Source organism: Mus pahari, chromosome 9 (genome assembly GCF_900095145.1).
Source record: "Mus pahari chromosome 9, PAHARI_EIJ_v1.1, whole genome shotgun sequence".
Classification (NCBI taxonomy): Eukaryota; Metazoa; Chordata; class Mammalia; order Rodentia; family Muridae; genus Mus; species Mus pahari.
Genome location: NC_034598.1, coordinates 5,371,763 through 5,392,467, shown reverse-complemented (window position 1 = coordinate 5,392,467; position 20,705 = coordinate 5,371,763). Strand labels below are relative to the sequence as shown.

Sequence of the window (20,705 nt, the reverse complement as noted above, 5' to 3'; positions counted from 1 at the left end):
GATAAAAAACAGAATAATCACTCAGCAAAGAAAAGAAACAGAAAATAGTAATGAGGACGCACACAGGATTATTTTTCCCTTAAAATTATTTCCTTGAAAGATAAACCAACCAATGGATTTGAAACATAACTGTACTGAAACCAACATTAATGATTCAGAAGAGAGATGCGGTGGCTGCAGTCACTTCAGTGCATGATAACCACTTCCTACAAATTCAGCTGCAGACGTCAGTGTGCAACGGTGACATGCTCAACCATCGTAGCAGTCGTTTACACATTTGCTTTTAAACCGTTTATTATAAAAGTGACTGGATGCCAAGTTGTGATTCTTTAGACCATAAACATATTATTGCTCAAAGAACAAAAACTACCCTGAAAAGTCCAGATATTATATATATAATGTTCCTCCATTCCAAGGGCCTACGTCCCTAGCATTTAAATAGAACATGACAGCATACAGTGTAAACATACAAGAGATATGCACATCTTTCCTGAGGCGATCATCCTGTGAAGACGGCTGCAAAAGATAAATATAGCAAGGGGACAACTGCTCCTTCGCTCTGCGTTGGCTCTTGCTGCACGCGTCGCCCAGGCTGGCCCTGAACGCAGGTCCTCCTGCATGTTAGCCACACTGGGATTACACTTGTGTAACACCATGTCAGGTTCTCTCTTATCTCAATTTTGGCAAACTGCCTGAAGTGATACCATATACTGCTATAAAAAATTGTAATAAAATAGAAACCACCATTTTAGAGATAAGATACTTCCTGATACTGTGAGAAACAAATTGGGCTTTCTGAATCAGAAAAAATGCTGAAATAGAAAGGGGGCAGAGCGATTGCTTTCTCAGCTTCTTCCCTCACAAGGCCACACTCAACCTGGGCACATGGGGCCCAGGCATGCCCTTTGTGGCATCGAGGTCACTGTACTCCTGTATGAGCGCTGACAGAGAGGACACAGCTTCCGTAAAAGTGCTTTCCTCCATCCCATCGACTTGCAGGTAATGATGGAGGTGAGCCTGTAATTGAAAATCACAGTTACCAACCCAGGGGCTCCAAGTCCCACACTCACCCATCCCATAAGCTTTCAGCAAACACTACTAAAACTGCAGGTCAGCTGTCCATCTCTCCTCGGGAGCGATGGCTGCTGGGGAAGGAGTGCATAGGACTCAGTGGTACACTCACCTGTGAGTGGCCTTAAGTGACTAACCCTACCTCATTTAAGAAACCTGCTAATTATAGTGGGGTATGGCACACACGCACACAAACGCACACACATGTGCAAGCACACCCCCACCCCCCCACACTCACACCCCCCCAAACACACGCACGCACACATACACACACGCATACACACACTTGCACACACACACACACACACGTGCACACACACACACACACACACACACGCACACATGGGAGGAAGATTGAGGATGAGAAGGAGTTCAAATGGAGGGAAAAAGGACGATGATGGGAAATATGATCAAAGCAGATTCTATGTACGTGGGAAATAGTGGAGATTACATAAATTAAAAACATCCATAGGGCATTCAGCTTTAAAATGGAACTGGGAACTTAAGTCAAATAGATATTGTGTCTAAAGATGTGCTCACCATACAAGAGTGCCGTGACTGCCTGCATTTGAGCCTCCCTACCTGCACACAGGCTTGGCTGGAGGACTCAGGAGGCTACAGGACACACCTTTGTATATCCTATTTACCATTGTTGTACTAAATGGACATGTTATAAAACTGTTTGTATATAAATGTATGGATATAAATATAATTATATCCATAGACTAGTGCTGTTTGCAGTGTTGGCCACAAAAGCATTTTTTCCTTTCTTCTGGTGGACAGTGCAAGAGACTCATAACTGACGTGGGGAATAAGCAACTACTGAGCACTTAGCTACAAATGGACACTATAGAGTCCCTTCTCCCATACCTGACTCACCCAGGCTCAGAGAACACTGCAGAAGACACACAGAAAGAGCCTAAGAGACAGAGGACGGTAGGGCATCATGTGAGCGTGTGCTCTGGACATGACACGCCACGGTGCTCATGAACTCATAGAAGCTGTGGTTCCTTGCACAGATGACGCCTGCTAGTGGTTAACATGGACTGGGCCCATTTCTAATGCAGAGCTATGGAAGGGGGAGCCATTCTTGTTCAGTGATGTGGCCACTGGTAAGTTGCACATGATGTGTGTGTGTGTGTGTGTGTGTGTGTGTGTGTGGGCAACTTGCTGGGAAAAGGGGGTCCAAAGGGAATGGGAGGATGAGCGAGGGCAGTGTGGGATGAAATACTCAAAGTACACCCCATACATGTGTGAAACTGTCAAAGAATAAATGATTTTTTAAAGACAAAATTAGTATATTGCCTAAATCCTACAAATACATGGAATTTCTCATTTAGATTTGAAATAGCACAGGAAAACTTCTCTTGGATTGCAACTAGATAACAAATATGCCAGACAGCTTTAGCCATGATTTCCATTGGCATAATACTTCTTAGCCAAAAGAAATACAGTCACAAAGAAGAGTAATTACCTTTTTCTTGTAAAGCCGCATGAACCTTTCTCTCAGCTCCATGAAGGTAGGCTTCACACACGTGTTATTTGCTAAAGCTAACAGAGAATGCGAGTGGCCCACAGGTGGTACAGAACACAGGCTGGTCTTCCAGCCTTCTTGATTCCAGGAGACAAACTGCAGAGCAGGTTTTAATCTGAGATATAAAACCCAAAGGTAAGAACTAAGATACTAAAATGGCCACCTTGCAGCAGCTCAGGTCACACACGAGTATCAGCGGCGGTCCAGCTGTGCCGCTGGAATCTGCCATCTGTGTTTAGAACAGGCAGGCATGAGACAGTATGATGAAGCCCTACACTCCATGCAGTGCCTACAAAACAAAGCTTTGTACTTGAAGAATCACTAACCTAAGTCACGCTTTATGGAAATTTGAACAAAGGCTTTCATAGCTATTACACTGCCCAAACTATACATATAAAATTATCTTAAAAATAAAAACCGAACCTTTCAATATTTCTGCGGAGATCGGAAATCTGTACGTCTCCTCTAACGATGAGGGCACAGGCAAGGTAGACGCTACGTCTGGGGTCTGCTTGGATGAGCTGGTGATCTTTACTAAAGGCGTCTGAAAACATCTGATCCAGTCTACAAGGAAAGAGCCAGTGTCCATCAAAACATGCCTTTCTTCGACATGGATTCGTGACATGAAATTGCACATTGGCATGACGGCTTTGGGTTACCCACACTACAGCTGAGGTAGAAGACCAAACAAAACCCAGGAAACCCTCAACAACAGAAAACGACACCAAGATCAGTCGGTGCAACATTTAAACATTCCTTGTGGATTTTTACTAGCAGATTTTAAAGAAGACCTGCGAGCACAAATTGTAATGATTAAAATTAAAAAATGTTGATACAAGTATTATTTCTGTCTAAATATTCCAAGCAGATTACTTCACTGACTTTGAAATATTCAAGTTGAAGGACGAAGTCAAACATGTTCCTTTTCATTATGCTGAATTTAGATATAAGGATTAACTTTAAATATAGAATTTCCATTACGAAATAGTTTTCTACTGCCGGGCAGTGGTGGCACATACTTTAATCCCAACAGGTGGGATTAAAGGCAGGTGGATCTCTGAGCTTGAGGCCAGCCTGGTCTACAGAGGGAGTTCTAGGACAGCCAGGACTTCTCAGAGAAACCTTGTCTTGAAAATATGAAAAAAACAAAACACAACAAAAACAACAACAAGAGTTTACTACCAATTTACATTGGGTATGTCTACATTAAAACACTCATTCTTCTTAAATGTGATGAGTTCTAACAATACTAGTGAACAGTCAATGTTGTGATCCATACTCTACACATGGCTTCTCTTGTTGAGATCATTACAGGATCCCTGGCAGATAAGGAGTCCTAGCTACTACTGCCTGGCACGACTGGCTGCTTGCTATTCACTTAAATAAAATTCAGTAATAGCACTTGTAATATTCATTAAATATAGAATTGTTACCTTGCTAAAATTTTAACCATAAACATGTGAGCCATCATGTGGGTTCTGGGGGTTCCCAGGGTTTTATGAATGCTAGTCAAGCAGCACTCCACCAACCGAGAGACACCTCCAGACAGGCAGCAGCACTCCACCAACCGAGAGACACCTCCAGACAGGCATTTGTTTTTTTCTGAGACAGCATCACTATGTATTCCAGGCTGGCCTGGAACCCATGAACACCCTTCCTCTAGCCTCTAAGAACTCACATTAGAGGTGTGCACTACCATGCCCAACCTAAGAGCTTTTTTTTTTTTTTTTTTTTTTTTTTGAGACAGGAACTCAGCATGTAGACCAGGCTGACCTCTAACTCACAGAGATACGCCTGTCTCTACTTCTTGAGACCTGGGATTAAAGGAGTGTGTTATATCATGCCTGGTGCTAAGAGCAACTCAAAGGTGATCTGGAAATGATATGCAACGGCTACTACATAAAAGCCTTCCGTGGGGCGTGACTGTGGTAAGAACTTAAAGCCTACCATGTCATCTACCCCACAAACAGTGTGACAAAGACTTTAAGACACCTGCCCAGGACCTTACAGAGCCAGCATTCAAACCTGCTGGATCCCATTTATCTTCAAAAGCTTAAACATTTCGTTACCAGGGTTAGTTTCAGTCTAATACGGACACTTTAAAACAATTTACTTCTAAAGAAATACTTGACTAATGAGAAATGACTGTCACCAACTATATTTTTTATGATTCTCACCAACAAGCTGATATAAATAACCTGAGTTAATAGAAACATCCCCTGAAAAACACACCAAGCGCTCAGGCAATGGAATTCACTTGCACCTCACCTTCGGGGGGGAATGTTAACATCAGCCAGCGTGTACAGAGGTGTCAGGCTTGACACGAGGTAATGAAGCTTCGGGAAAGGAACCAAGTTCATGCTGATCTCATTCAGGTCCATATTGAGGGAGCCCTCAAACCTCGCAGAGCTAGAAGGCCAACATGAGAACACTGAGCCACACTTTCATTTAAGACAGTAACTCAGCAGGTTAGGTTCTCAGACCCTTTGTTGCACCGATCAACAAGAGCAGAACGGAGCTCCTGCTTCTGAAGCACTGAAATTTACTTTCACAGTCATGAATGAAGCCAATTAAAATACAACATAATGCTTAGCAAATCTTATTTCTAGACTTCTAAAGTGTAAGCAACATCTATTATACCTGCTCATTATACATTTAAAAAGTATCTCATTTAAACAGACTTTATATTGAGTTAAACACACAGGTCAATTATTTATTGTGAATTTTATTAAATTTATTAAGGGTATGTTTAAAACATTCATAATCATAGATCATAATTGTGATCTTAAAAGCTTGAGAAATCAAGACCCAAGCATGGCAATGTTGTGGACCGGATGACAGAGATGACAGGTTTACAGCAGTAGCAGCCTGCTTACAATGAGACTGCTGATCACAGGACACCCACTGTGTTCCGAGTAACAGAGTTGGAGAAATGCTGGTTTACTACTCCAACACATGAAACATAACACAAAATGAGTATCTGGGTAGCACAGATTGGCCTTCATCAGGGTAAAAACAGGACGTTGAGTAGGAAGAAGGACTAGGAGGGTGTGACCAAATTTGTTGTAAGGAATTCTTAAAGAACTAATGAAAAAAAAGTTTCAGACCAATCCGAAGGAAAAAAAACAGAAGCCCCTATAACTTACGACAACTTTAAACACTACTGGCTGGGCCTACAGCTCAGTGGTTCAGTGCTTGCTTCAACGCACTCAAGGGCTACATTTAATAGTGTCCTGGAATCAAACAAAGGGCTAAGGCCCAGTCAGTGTGGACGCCACAAAGCTCGTGGGTTTGCAGGCGTCCTGAGAGGGCTACCTTGTCAGACTGAGGAGCAGGTTCGCCACAATGTTGTTCGCGGCGTCGAAGGGCTTCTTGCGGTGCTTTTTAACAGCCCCCACGTCCGAAGTAATGAGGCTTGTAGGCTTCACAGTTGAGCCCGACTTTCCAGAATCTACCACAAGATCAATTCTGCTAATGATGTCAAATAAAGACTGGAGAGAAAAAAAAAAATACTGGGTGAGAAACTATTAATGAGACTTAGGTGATATTTTCCTAACAAGAAAAAAAAAATCAAATTTATTTCTTCTCTTAGCTGGTAACGGTTAAAATGCTGAACAAGCACAAAGGGCTGTAACACAGAATGAAATGTATAAAATATATCCATGATGTTCAGTACCGTGTCTTACTTGGTTGTCAATGGGCAGCACACAGTCTGCATGCTCATTCAGTTCCTTCATGGCCAGCATACTGTTATAAGGCGAGGTGATGACATCGTCCTCACTGGAAGGATAAACCGCTGTCACAAACCGGTACACTTCTGGGAATTCATCTTCGAGCACCTTTAACAGAAATGTGCCAAGTCCAGAGCCTGTTCCTGAGAATTAGAAGTTGAAAAGAAAACAACCCAAATGGTTAGAAGTATAATTCTGAATAATCTAGAATGTAGGTGTATTTATTTATAGGCATAATTTTCAACTCAGAGACAGCACAAGCCAGGCTGCCAGGGTTCCAGCTCGGCACGAGGCTCTGAGCATGAGTCTGGGATGGTGTTCTCTAACCTTCTTTGTTGTTGTTGTTGCTGTATTTTAATCATTAGATATTAAAAGAACTGAATAGGAAAACATCAATCACATGGCATCCAGTATTCCTGAAAGCAACTTAAAAAACAAAACAAAAACCTATTTTTACAGCTTTGATCTCAAGATACATACCATCTCAATAATATATAAAACTGTCATTGAGCAACTTCCAACAGCCTAGAATAAAATATGTCCCCTGGAACTTACAAAGCTTCAAGCACAATGTGCTATCACCACTTATTTAAAAGCAGAAACTCTGGAAATCTCATTAGTAACTTTTTGATGTTCAAAGTCACAATTTCAGAAAATCTTAAGGACTTAAAGGAGAAACTGGATCCTATAACTTAGTTCTATGAAACTGGTGATGAAGAGAGTTTGCAAGCTGAAATGGTAAGATGTAGAAATGTGTCAAAGATAGTTTGAATAAGTCGTTTTCAGAATCTTGTCTTATAGGGTGTGTGCATGCTATGTTGTTACATGAAAATTATATCATGTGAAACTAAATATATGTGTACACACACACACGTGTCTTGTGATTAGAAGGCAAGGTCAAGGCTCGCAGGTGTGGGGCATGGGCCACATTTAGCCAACACAAACCTAGACGCCTAAGACGCTGCTTGCTTGCTTGTTTGTTTCATTCCTGTGACCCCATTACCTAGTTCTTGACTGTGAATTCTGTATGTGACAATGCCATGTTGCAAGCCCCAGAACATAAAGCCTTAATATCAGTTTTAGAAAGAAAAGTATGTTATTTTTTTTCTTCCAGACCCTGTTAATATGACTATTTTAAAATTAGCACATCATTTTGTTTCTGTCTTATCAATAAGAGAGCAATATAATTCCATTTCAAATTACAGACTTAGCTGGGAAACAAAGCAACGTAGATCCTGTTCCAAGCTCAGGCTTGAGTGTATTGAGTGGTTTTTAAGGAACTGAGTGAAATGTTTTTACTCTTCATTGTTGTCATTGCAGGGAGGGGTGGGAAGGTTTGAAGGTGGCTGATAGAAGAGGATTAGTATCCTTGTAAGTACGCCACATGAGAACATGCCAGAAAAGTTCAGCTCTACTTGGGATAACGAACTAACCAAGCACAGGCGAAGCTAAGCACTGCTCAAAAGCCCGTACATACTGGAGGGTGGCTGAAAATATTACTAGAGAATCTAAAAATGAAAGAAAAAAATTCAAAATTAAGAAAAATTGGTCAACAGCGACAATTTCACAGTCATATATATATATATATATGTATATGTCATGTATGTGCTCCATTGTGTGCCTGTGCTCAAGCACTGTGTATGTGTGTGACATGGAGGGCAGTCACCACCAGGCCTTAGTTGAGTGCCATTCTCCTTTCTGCTTGAGAGCTGGCGTCCAGCGCCCCCCAGGGGCCTGTATGTCTCTTGCTCCCTGGTTCTGGAATTAGAAGCGCGTACCCCACACCCAAGCTTTTTGATGTGGGTTCTGACGCTCAAACCCAGGCCCTATGTTTGTAGCATAAGTATGAACACCAATAAGCTATCTCCTTACTTCCAATTTCACAACATTTTAAGATAAAAAGCTGAAGTGTTCAGACACTGAAACATACATACCAGGCATCCAACCTACATCTCTTGGGTCATATGTATCCTAGGCTAGCCAAGAATATGGCCCAAAACAGTACATGAAACATCGGAAGATCGTTTCTGTTCAGTTGTCTTTGGTCCTTGAGCACGAGCCCTGTGGCTGACACCGTGTCTCACTGTGAGAAGACTGCACACGTCTGCTAGCATGTGTTGAGCAAGCAGCAGGTCTGACAATAGGCTGATGTTTGAGAATGTGCTCCTGCTCAGAGGGAACTTGACTACAGCGAGTGGGAGTGGCCACAGCGAGTGGGAGTGGACACAGCGAATGGGAGTGGCTACAGCGAGTGGGAGTGGCCATTACCTCCTCCCATGGAGTGGATGATGAAGAAACACTGTAAGCAATCGCACTGCTCTGCAGACTTCCGGAGTTTCTCTAAAATCTGTTCCCGGTAAAGACGTCCAAAAACTTTGTGACCCACAGCCCTGAAAATAAGAATACAGATTTAAAAAAAATCCTTTATTATTATTTTATGATTTCATTATTTCCTCATTCTAAAACAGATTGAAAAAAAGAACTTTTTAAATTGTACTAAGAAATCTATAAGTCCTATTTATCATATATTACATGCCAATAATTCTCAAATAACCTTATTTGCAAGCAGTATTAACTATTTTTTAGAACTTTATCTTCAATTTTTCACCAGATAAATTATAAAAATTAAGAATTTAGGTATATATTTTTTTTATTTCCCTTTAAACTCGGAGCTGCAGTGAATTTACATATTAAAAAGCAGAAAAAGATAAACTCAACAGATACCAAAATGAAAAATTTCCAACTAATTTATCTGGTCTAAAATAGGAAAAACTGATCCCATCCCATTAATAGATGAAATGGCAAATGGTTGAAGATGACAGTGGAGACCTGTGTTGGCCAGGTCTTGGAGTATCTATGATAGACCACAAAATAAACATGACTTTCCCGTGATGCAGCTTTAGTACAACACAAATATTACATGAGTCCCGTGATGCAGCTTTAGTACAACACAAATATTACATGAGTTCTACACAATGCAAGAGGAAAGCTAGGCAGATGGTCGGCCAGGCTCATTTCTTAAGTTACACAAATATTACATGAGTTCTACACAATGCAAGAGGAAAGCTAGGCAGATGGTCGGCCAGGCTCATTTCTTAAGTTATTCGTTCCTGAGTGTGATGGTTTGTATATGCTCAGCCCAGGGAGTGGCACTATTACAAGGTGTGGCCCCGCTGGTGTGGGTGTGTCACTGTGGGTGAGGGCAACAAGACTCTCAACCTAGCTGCCTGGAAGTCAGGATTCTGCTAGCAGAACTCTCAGCTCCTCCTGCACCATGCCTGCCTGGGTGCTGCCATGCTCCAACCTTGAAGATAATGGACTGAACCTCTGAACCTGTAAGCCAGCCCCAATAAAATGTTCTCCTTATGTAAAAGTTGCCTTGGTTATGGTGTCTGTTCACAGCAGTAAAATCCTAAGACACCTAGTTTCCTGGCACATAGAATCCAAATTCATGCTTTAATGAAACTGTAATTCTGAACTTTACATGTGACCCCAAGTAACTGGTAGCAAACATTTGATATGAATAATGTGATATTTACAAACAATGGGAAACTACTTAATTTTTAAGCAAGAGAAAGAAATCAATGGGAATTCTTTAACTGTTGGGGTGCATTTTTCCCAGGAAGAGATCACATATTTAAGTCAAAGCAGCCTCCGACTCAGGTTGGAAACGAGGATAGTAGTTTGTTTGCTTTATATCTTTCTGTTAATTCTGTTGATTTAGACAAACAGGAAAGGTTGAGGAATCAAGTAACACAAGCAATTAGTTTTTAAAATACTTAAAACCTTTAAGAATTGAGGGTATCAAGTTCTCATGATTCACTTTCTGTTAAGTAACAACAAGAAAGGACAAAGAGAAGTAAAAGCCACGCTGGGCAGCTTCTGAGCTATGAAGCTTCTGAGCCGGGCAGCTTCTGAGCGCCGTGAAGCATCGCCATCAAGCACCGAGGATGTGGCAGAAAGGCAGACTGCGGCCGGCCGGCCGGCCGGCCGGCTTTCACTACTCACTGCACAGGGCCTATTTGAATATGGAGATGAATACTCGACTGTTTCAAATGACATTCAGTACAGCCTCACCAATTATTTCCCGAGCCAGAGATGTCAGTGATGAGCTGCTTGCTATCAAACACGTCTCTCAGTGGGCCTTGGAGAATTTCATTCACTACGCCTTCTTCCATGTCAATCAAAACAGCCTGAAAAGAAAATTTAAATTTAACATAGTTTCTTTAGTAATTTACTCTATAAATTCAATAATTCATTAGCTATAAGTTATATTATTCATTTTCACAACTTAAGATTAAATTTTTTCTTTATGTAATCTATTATAAGGATTAAAAAGGTAATTTCATCCAGCTCAAAATGATGAAACCCAATTAAAAAGTGGATTCTAAACTTTTAACTCTATTCCAAAAGGGAGCAAAGGAACCCAATAATCCTTTCAACTGAATTCGAACAGGGTCTTAGAAATCTAGAAGGCAATTCTGATCAGAAAAATATTTCAATTAAATGTAGGCTGTATTAATTCATTTGAATTATTGTATTAATTCACTAGAAGTCAAAAATGGAACAACTATAGCTAAGAAACATCCAGTTCAAGTGAGCTAACTGCTAAAGCCAAGGCACTAGACAGATTGTAAAGGTGGCAAGGCCCCTTCATTCAAGTAATGTACAGGCATTCATAGGCTCTGACTTCACTGATAGAGGAGATAATCTACACTGAGAAAATAAGAATATAAAAGATAAGAGTAAAGGAGATACAGCCAATGCAAGCAGGAATAGTTTGCCCTCCTCCTGGCTCCATGTGCTCCCTCCTCCTGGCTCCATGTGCTCCCTCCTCCTGGCNCCATGTGCTCCCTCCTCCTGGCTCCATGTGCTCCCTCCTCCTGGCACCATGATTTTCCAAATCACCTCTGATTTTCCAATAAGACCATGTGCTCCCTCTTCCTGGTTTTCTTTTTTCTTTGCCAAATAATTTACTGTGGACCATGCAGTGGCCACTCAGCATTTGAAACAAACTGGTGAATAAGCATAGATACTGGGTGCCTCATGAGCTGTTCAACAAAAAACAAAATGTTGTTGTGAAATACTGTCCTCTCTCATCCCATGCAGCAACAAACCACTGTAGATCCGACTGAGAAGTTTTAAAATTTCCAAAATTTGAAAATTTAAAATTCCAAAAATGTCCAAAGCCAACTTTACACACACATGTATGCACACATATGTGCAAGGTGTCACAGTCAGTATTGGCCTACTGCTGGTCTGGTCCACATCTTTCTGAATCCCAGAGAAACTATTACAGCTCAGCAAATTGATGGGATACACTGAAACTGCAAAGCCTGAAGCTGCCATGCATGACAGAAATGGCCCAATTCTTGTAAAAACAATAGAGCCTAACCACATTTTACAACCAACGCTTCAAAAACTGAATGAACTGGGCTATTAAATTTTGCTTTATCCACCGTATCTGCCAACCACCTTCTATTTCTTCATGTACCTGGATACCATTATGCAAGGAAAATGCTTCCACAATCAGAAAGATGGAGAAAATACTTTTTAAGTTTGTTAAATGGTCCCCATTTTGATTAGTAAAGATGTGTATTGGCCTAGTTATTTAAAACTCATGGTCTGAAACAGCAATTCCTTGTTTTAAACAATTTACTGACATAGCCTACTTAACCCAGTGCACTTAGGTGGTGCTGCCACCTGGACAGGTGGTCCTGGATGGTATAAGAAAGCAGGCTGAGCAAACCACAAGGACCCAGCCAGCAAACTGCTTCAATTGCTGCTTCCGGATTCCTACCCTGACTTCCTTTGATGCTGCACCATGATGTGGATGTGCAAGTGAAATAAACTCTTTCCTCCTCACCTTACTTCGGTCATTGTATTTTATCCCAGCAATAGAAACCCTAAGATGAAGATAAACAATGGACATATCATAAACCAGAGACTGCAACTATTTTTAAAATTTTTTGAAAGATGCTGGATGTGGAGACACATGCCTGTGCCTGCAACTTCTCAGCACTCAGGAGGCTGAGACAGGATTATTAGAAGGTGTTTTTCTAATCCGTTATTTTTACTTCTGTGTATGGGTGTTTTGCCTCCATGTATTATGCCTGTTCCCATCATATCGTGTTCATGTTTCACAACAGTGCTGCATCCCCAGCAACAGAGCTGCTATGTAGGTAGATTCTGGGACTCAAACCCTTAGCCCTCTAGAAGAGCAGACAGTGATCTTAACCTTGAGGCCATCAGCCCCATGTTTTTTTTTTTTAAAGGTTTATTATTGCGATTTTTTTAAAGTGTGTGTGTGTGTGTGTGTGTGTGTGTGTGTGTGTGTGTGTACATGACTGCAGGTGTCCGAGGAGGCCAGAGGTGTGGGACTGCCCTGGTGCTGTGGGCAGTTGTTAATCTGGCAGCCTAAGTGCTGTGCTCTGACCTGCGACAGCAGCAAGCGCTGCTAATGCCGACAGCTCTCTCTGCAGTTATGTTTATAATTGTGTTCCTTTTTTGTTTTGTATATAGACAAGATTATTAGGGGTGTGTACTGGTTAATTTTAGGGCTTTTCAAGGATATATCAAATAATATGAAATTTTTACTTTAAATGTAGACACTGTACAAACAAGAGTCTTGACTGAACAAAAAATTTGTCTAAGATTATAAAAAATTCCATCGGTCTTGTTCCAAAGCAGATTTAATACTGCGCATGGAGGTTTGCAGTAAGTGAGCCACAGCAACTGTGTCTGCATTGCTCTCTGTCAGGAGACAAGATGCAGGGCACACACTCTAATCTGGGATAAGATGCAGGGCACACACTCTAATCTGGGCCTACCCAAGTGAGCTCTGACAGGATTGCCACTGCCTCAAGCACACCAAGCCCTTGGTTTCTTCTTCCTTTGAGCAGTAACTACATGTTGAGAGTGTTTTTGATTCTTCACTTAGGCATCCCTGTCTGCAGTCACAACTGCTCTAGTAATAATGCAGAAGTCTAGATTCCCTTCTGGAGCTACAGGATAATAACCAGAATACAGCATTTACAACCCTCAGTGTGCCTATTCGCCTGCGATTCCACATTTACTTAGTAGTCTAGGAGAGTGGAGGTGTCTTTCTCTGAGCTCCTTCTTGCATCTGAGAGGAGTGGGAGGAATGGGGGCATACTTGGAGAGGGTAAATGAGCACATTCCCGGACAACCCTTCCACTCTCTCCACAGGAGCTTGAGTTCTGTGACTTCAGATGAGTCCAGGCTTCCCAGGGCTCCCTCCACCGTTCACCACGTTCATCAACTGCTCTGATGTGCACTTTCTCCTTCAGTGTGTTTTCCATCAGAGGTCACACCGAGAGAAACAGATTTCAGGACACACCCCACTGCTCTAGTCTTTCTGGAGTCTGAACCTCTACACCTCAGTTCCTTACCCACTGTTAGCTGCCTTTCTTTTTCCAATAGTCAGAGACCCGTTAACAACCAGAACAGAAAAACACTGTAGAGAAACAATGAACTCAAATTCCACTGCCATGTTACAAAGTAAAACCTGCAGAGTATGTATCTTACCCGTGCTTTTAGAGAAGATATTCTTCCTTTGGAAATACTGCCATCATCCCCAACGGCTCTGAAAGACAAGGACACTGAGAAGGGGCTGTACGATTTGTTAGGATTGCTAGTGTTACTGTCATTACACAGAAGGCAGCTCCCCTTCCATCGTGATCCAGGGGTTCTAACTCATGGCTTCAGCTCAGCAGCAAGCACCTCAACCTAGCGAGCCATCCTGCCAGTCTCAGTGTCTGTCTCTGAGGTCTTTCTCTGACCCTAGAGCAGCTGAGCTCCAGTTTTGTGAGATGAATGCGTATCTTCCCTGTTTAAGTTAATGCTAATTAGGTTTTCTACCGAAGCCAAACAGGTCAGCTGATATAAGCATTACATACCACTCAGGCTGCTTCTAGAATTTTAGTGAAAGTATTGAAATCTATGCATATATATATTGTACCGGCCAATACAGCTTACAGGACAGAGACTAGATGAAGAGAAGCTGGCTAAACAGACAGTACAGACCAGTCACGAGTGAACTGCAGTCTCAGGACAACTCCAATTGGCTAAATAGGACTGTATTTAAACACAGCCACCTCTACTCATTTGTGCTCACTATCCACGAAGGCGCACGAGCAGCTGCAACAAGGACTGAGGGTCTGGGTTGTCATGGAAACAGTTTGCCAATGTCTACTTTTGGTAGATTTTAATCATATGTTATTCAAAAGGATTAATTTGAGAAGCAGGTGTACACAAAGATGTAGTAGCATCTTCCAAAAGGCATATTTGGTACTAAACTCATGGAGCAGAGGCTGGTACTGACAGCACAGACAGAAGAGAGCCTTAGCCTCTTCTGAGACAGAAGAAAACCCAATGTTCTCACTTAAAAGTACAGACCTACAAGGTGAATGAAGATTGGACCTTCCTAAGAAAGAAAACCCAGCCTTAAGACCAACTGTCAATATGTAATACATTTTCTTTCATTAACTTATAAAGAATTTGGTTTCATTCTATCATTTCTCAAACAATGTTTTGTTGTTTCTCTCCGCATTCTTACCATGCTCCTACCCTAGGGCTTCCTGTTTTCATGTCACAGGAGACCTTCACCTCTCCCTCATACTGTCTCTTAGCCCCCTCATGGTCTCCTATCCACTCAACTCTGAAGTAATAAAAGAGGTGGCTATCAAGAAAGTGAGGCTGGGGTGGAGCCAGGCAGGGAAGCATGCGGAAGGGATATTGCAAAGACAGGTCTGAGTGCAAGCACATAAGGGAGACCACGTTCCAGGTCTCAAGTAAGTACAGTGATCTAAAGGACAGCTCTCTCCCCAAGATAACGACTGCACCCGCCGCCGCTGCGGAAATTCACTTTAATCAATCTCACACCATGTCTCTACCCACCTTCTGAACAGCGTGTAGCTTTCTTTGGCAGAGTTGTTCCAAACAATAAAAAAGTATGCTTATGACTCAAAAGGTCTGAGTTTATACTGTCCATCACCAACAATGACTTTCTAGGTTTTAACCTCCTAGTTCTTTGAATTTGACTAATCTAACTGGACTGAAGGCTCTGGGATTTACCAACAAAACCAAAGTCAGGTTTCCTGAGAAGATAATGGCTCCAACACCTAGTGAACAAATTCAAACTAAATTTCTACGAAGTTGGAAAGGCCTGATATTTAATTGTAATGGTCAGGACAAGTCTACTACAGCTAGTTTATAAAGAATTTTGAAAATGGATAAACTTAATGATTTAACATTAAAAGACCCAGGCATATCTCAAATGTCAAAAGAATTCTAACATCTGTGTCTTACACTAAACAAAAAAATAACACATATTGTGAGCAGTTTCCACCTCTTTCTTTTCAGCATTTTCTGAGGGCAAGTAATGCACAAAATAATCTTTCAAAACCTGGCCACTGCTAGACTCACACCATGGTAGGCACCCTCAGTGAAAACGGCAGGTTTTCAAAGTTACTGAGAGTTCCTTTAAAGGTTCTTTTTGGCTTCTTACAGAAGTCTATCAAGGAAGCGTGCTGTTCTGCAGAATGGTATGAAAATGTGACATGAGAATCCGCTTTCAATCAGAACAGCAGACACCATCATGGCTGGGGACTATTTCCTTATCCTCTAGGATTCTGCTGACAGGGAAAGGAGGAGAGACCGAGCGGAGACAGACTCAACCACTTACCTGGTATCCACATTCCTGAAGAAGCTGCTTATTGCATCGTCATAAATTCCTTTCTAGAAACAAAGCAAACTATAGCATTTACGTTTATTTTTCCTCTAAAGCCCTTTTAGCTGTAGCAACTTTACAACGCTGACGGGGCTCTAAGAAAAAGGAACCTAGGTCGACTCTTCCAATGACATCTAAGGGTAAAATGCCAAGAGAACCCCTAAGTTTGACAGCGATGAAAAAAGCCCTGATTAATCAGCTGGTATGCCAAGTGGGAATTTGTTGGGATTCTTGGTCGCTTGATGTATTATCTACTTTATAGTGCTTTCATCTATAGCATCTGCTGTCTTTAACAACAACAACAACAACAACAACAGGAGGAGGAGAAGGAGGAGGAGGAGGAGGGGGAGGAGGGGGAAGTGGTGGAGACTGCTAAAGATTAGGGAAACTTAAGACCAAACTCTTTGGCGAGTGCCTTCTGCCTGTGACTTACAGCAACACGTTGAAAAAGAAACTAGCCATGACCCGTATGGAAGATCCTACGCAATTTACGGTACCGATTAAAAAGCCCACGTAAGTTGGGCATGGTAGGTAGCCTTGGGGAAGCAGAAGCAAGATGGATCGCTGCAAATTCGAGAACATGATCTACACAGCGAGTTCCAGGTCAGCCAGGGCCCCGTAGCAGGATCCAAAGCACCCCTCCCCAAACCTCAAGTGAACTCTGGCAGGCCCGGGTGACACGCAGGAGGGTCGGGTACCTGGTTGACCGCAGCGTGCTCCCTCAGCGCCAGGTCCCAGAAGCAGCAGCCGATCTGGTTCCCGCACTGTCCGACTGCAGCCAGCAGCGAGGAAGAGAGAGAAGCGCATTAGGAAGGCAACCGGGTGACTGGCTCCGCAGCGACCCGGTCCCCGAGGACGGGGGTGGCTCACCCTGTACGACCACCGACTGGGTCATCCCGCCGGGAGGACCAGCAGGAGCATTCCCGCCAGAACCCCCGCCTTTGCTTTGGAGCTTTGGAGCCCAACGACGCGCGGCGAGGGGCGGCCTTACGTCGCTGCCGCAAGTAGCCAATGTCGTAATGCCCTTGGTTTTTTTTTTTTTTTTTTTTTTTACGGCCAGGACTTCTGCGCAAGCACCTTTGCGGCTAGCCGTTACCATAGCGACTGGGCCTCCGGCAGGTAAATCCTAGCTGCCCTGTCAACATCCTTGAGCATCTGCAGCTCCGGAGGCCCTGGTAACTGACGGGTAACTAGGTTTCAGAGTGGCATTTAAAATAAGGGACTTTAACATTGATCACGGGCTTTGAGAGGCTCTCGGTCTAAACAGCCAGGACAGTGGGTCCGATTCCTCAGGATGGTGCCCGCTCCTGTCGTTATCTAACAGAAAACGAATGCCGAGGAACGCAGAGAAACCCCAGGCAAATAGGCTCATCCGGGAACAAGGGAAGCTAGCTACACTCCGACCAAATACCACAGCTAAGTTCAGAGGCCAAAGCGATGTACTCCTCAAACTTAAGGTTTCTGGATAATTCAAAACATCCACACAGATCCAACTTCCAACAGCTGGCAATGCCATCGAAGATACACACAATGCACTCAAAAGACATGACCTAAAATATTACGTGGAGCTGACAAGGAGAGCCATAATATTTAGTGGACAATGGTCTAGGAAAAGAAGAGATGGGTTAAAAGTTAAGGCGTTTGGTTTGATGTATGTACAGTGTAAACGAGATTTTTTTTTAAGGCAGGGGTGGGGCACAAAGTTCGGGGGGGGGGAAGGTTATTTTTCAGAAATTGAATTTTTACAGAACAAATTAAGTGAGGTTTTAATTAAGAACTAAATTAAGAATTTAGGTTGGAGGATGGCTCAGTCAGTAAAATGCTTGTCTCTGAAGCACGGGGACACAAATGCAGACCCCAGCAATTAACAAAAATCTGGGAGCCTGTAACCCTAGGCTTGGAAGGCTGGAAAAGGGAGGACCCCAGAGTCTAGCCGAATCTGTGAGTGTCAGATTCAGGCTCAATAGGAGACAATGTCTTACAAGTAAGATGAAGGATCACTAAGGAAAACACTTCATGTTTCACATCTTGTTTCCATACGTGTGAGCCCCCACACAAATCCCCTCACGAACTCTAATGCTTTAATGAAGTTAATATTTTCCACAGAAGTTCTGAGAAACTACAAAACCTTTAGTCTTCATTTAGCAAAGGTTAAATTATACTTGCTACTAATTTGTCATGATATGTGATATGATACATAGCATGATAAGAACCACAATAATTGATTGATTGGTTAGAATACCTTATTCAGCCGCCAGGATACAACTTAGTTTATTACACAATTTTGAAAGATGTGAAGTTTGACGTTGTAGTGGGGTGTTTTATTGCAGAGGCCTTTCCATATTTCTGTTTGGGTGTCTTACATCTCTTGTAACTAAGGGGCAGATTTTAGCCAGGAAAACATAGAAATTGCTGGACTTACTTTTACCCGCTTTTTGGTACGCATAGTCTGTGCTAAAGGTAGTTAGACACTTTGAGCCTTAATATTGTAGTTCCCAAATCTGGGGCTTCCAAAGTTTGCCAAATGTAGACAAATCTGTGGGCTGTGATGTTATTGGGTCGAATCCATAGATTCTGGTGCTAACACACTTGGTGTTCCGGCCTTTGCAGAGCTCTTCCCGTGCTGTAGTTCCTGCCATTCTCCAGAAGCCACGCAACAGCAAGGAGTTGTAAGAAAGTTCTTACGAGTTTCACCGATAACTTCAGTCTGGAGTGAATCAGATGTGTCTGCTCCATAGCCAGGTAAGGTAACACTTCTATACCAGTCACACCCGGACCTCAGTGTAGGCACATTTAGGTTGGCCAAGATGGCAGAAACAGCTTGTTGGCAGCTTGTCTACCATCTTACAAGTAAGCTTTTTGTTTGTTTGTTTTGTTAAAAAATTATTAAGATTTTTTGGTGCAATTGTATTCAAGTGATAACAGGTTAACATGAAATAAGCTCAATAAGATTTTGATTGCTAAATAAAAGCAAAAGAAAAAAGTTAGCGAGGGTCATGCAGACTGCTTGCTCCTACAAAAGGAAGGAGAGAGGAAAGGAAAGGAGGAGGGGAGGAGGAAGGAAGATGACTTGGTTTGTTTTTTGGTTTTCCAGGGTTTCTCTGTGTAGCCCTCGCTGTCCTGGAACTCACTCTGTAGACCAGACTGACCTCGAACTCAGAAATCTGCCTGCCTCTGCCTCCCAAGTGCTGGATTAAAGGCGTGCGCCACCACTGCCCAGCGGAAAATGACTTTTAAGATGAATGGCACACATGATGTGAGATAAAATGTAAGCTAGGGGGCAAAAAGAGAGTTTACGTAAGTATTTTGCACTGCAGAACTAAGCAGTGTAAGAACACAGTAACAGCATTGAAAACATGTAGGCTGAATTTTGCCTCTCCATTGCCATATGCCAAGGACTTGGAACATTGTCTACTATGCAGTAGATAGTAAGCGTTGGCTGCAAAATGAAATAAAACTGAGATGAAAGAAGTAAGGAAACAAAGATCAAAGCACTGTAAAGGATTAAAGAACAAGTTTTAAAATCAAGGAAAAAGTAGACTAGAGGAATGAAACCAAATTACTGACCTAAAGGACAGGCTTGAAGTAATCCAAGAACGCTAAGGGAAAGGCAAACCTATCAGAACTATTCAACATAACATTCACGTGGGAGACAAAGTGCTCAGCATAAGATTAATAAATACCCTGAAAGAGAGAACACAGAATGTACAAGGACAAACGTCCTCAGTGATATAAAAAGAATGAAAAAAGTATGCGTTAGAAGGATGCACATGTTCCACAGGAATGTTTCTATAGAGCAGTCAACACCAATAACCATATTTTGGTTAAGTCATTCAGTTTTTAGAATAAAGAATTGTTTATGTTCCTGGATAAGAACCAAGGAGTGGGGTGGGGAGAAACCGATTAGGCTCCTTTATACTGGTCTATAATAGGGCACATCTTTATATCCAACTGTAATGTTTCAGCAGTTCTGTCCTAATCCCAAGGACACATTCAGTTAATAGGGCTGGAGAGATGGCTCAGTGGTTAAGAGCATTGGCTGCTCTTAACACAATCAAAAGAAAACAAAACTGTCAACTTTGGATTTTGTATTTAACGGAAATGCCATGCAGAAATTAAAGGGATCAAAACTTGGATGAATATAACCCATTAGCCCTGTTCAATGAAAACTATAATGGCTATTCCTGGTTGTCATCTTGACTCTATCTGGAATGAACTACAATCCAGAATTGAATGGTTAATCTGTGATCCAGATCTTGAGGCTGGAAGACACAAGTTTCTGACCTGTATCTTGGCATAGAGATCTTTAGCCATATTGGCCATGAAAAGCTTAGGCCCAGATAAGGTAGTGAATGCCTTTGATCCCAGGAGACTAGGCAAGGAGATCTGAGTTCAAGGTTAGCCTGGGACAAAGCAAGTCCCCGGTCCAGGCATGGTGGCACACACCTTTATTGGGCCACACTTTCTGCTGGAGACCTACATAAGGACATTGGAAGAAGGGAGACTCTTCTCGCCTGCTCGCTTTTACTTGCCAGCAAATCTGTTGGAACCTACAGAAGACCAGCCGAAACACCCAGCCTCATGGACTGAGTAACTACAGAACCTACAGAAGACCAGC

The 20,705-nt window shown here is 42.3% G+C and overlaps 2 protein-coding genes across 6 annotated transcripts in view; one reads left to right on the top strand and one right to left on the bottom strand.

The window, feature by feature from the left end:
* Positions 1-276: 276 nt before the first annotated feature.
* On the bottom strand, positions 277-17,068 carry Tube1 (tubulin epsilon 1). The gene is made up of 12 exons (XM_021205070.2): positions 16,958-17,068; positions 16,786-16,859; positions 16,043-16,095; positions 13,885-13,942; positions 10,414-10,529; positions 8,605-8,726; positions 6,292-6,479; positions 5,921-6,096; positions 4,874-5,014; positions 3,029-3,169; positions 2,546-2,720; positions 277-1,017 (listed from the first exon to the last, which is right to left on the bottom strand). Exons 1-12 carry the CDS (start codon positions 16,980-16,982, stop codon positions 859-861), a joined length of 1,428 nt encoding a protein of 475 aa, XP_021060729.1. The 5' UTR covers positions 16,983-17,068; the 3' UTR covers positions 277-858.
* Positions 17,069-17,149: 81 nt separating this feature from the next.
* Positions 17,150-20,705, top strand: part of Fam229b (family with sequence similarity 229 member B) — a 12,372-nt gene continuing 8,816 nt past the window's right edge. For 2 of the 5 annotated variants that reach the window (XM_029542535.1, XM_029542534.1), the window contains exons 1-2: positions 17,150-17,206; positions 18,698-18,829. The gene's annotated coding sequence lies outside the window, so the exon portion shown is untranslated. Of the gene's footprint in view, positions 17,274-18,697; positions 18,830-20,705 lie in introns of all 5 variants that reach the window. The other 3 variants (XM_021205670.2, XM_021205669.2, XM_029542533.1) reach the window with 2 other exon arrangements.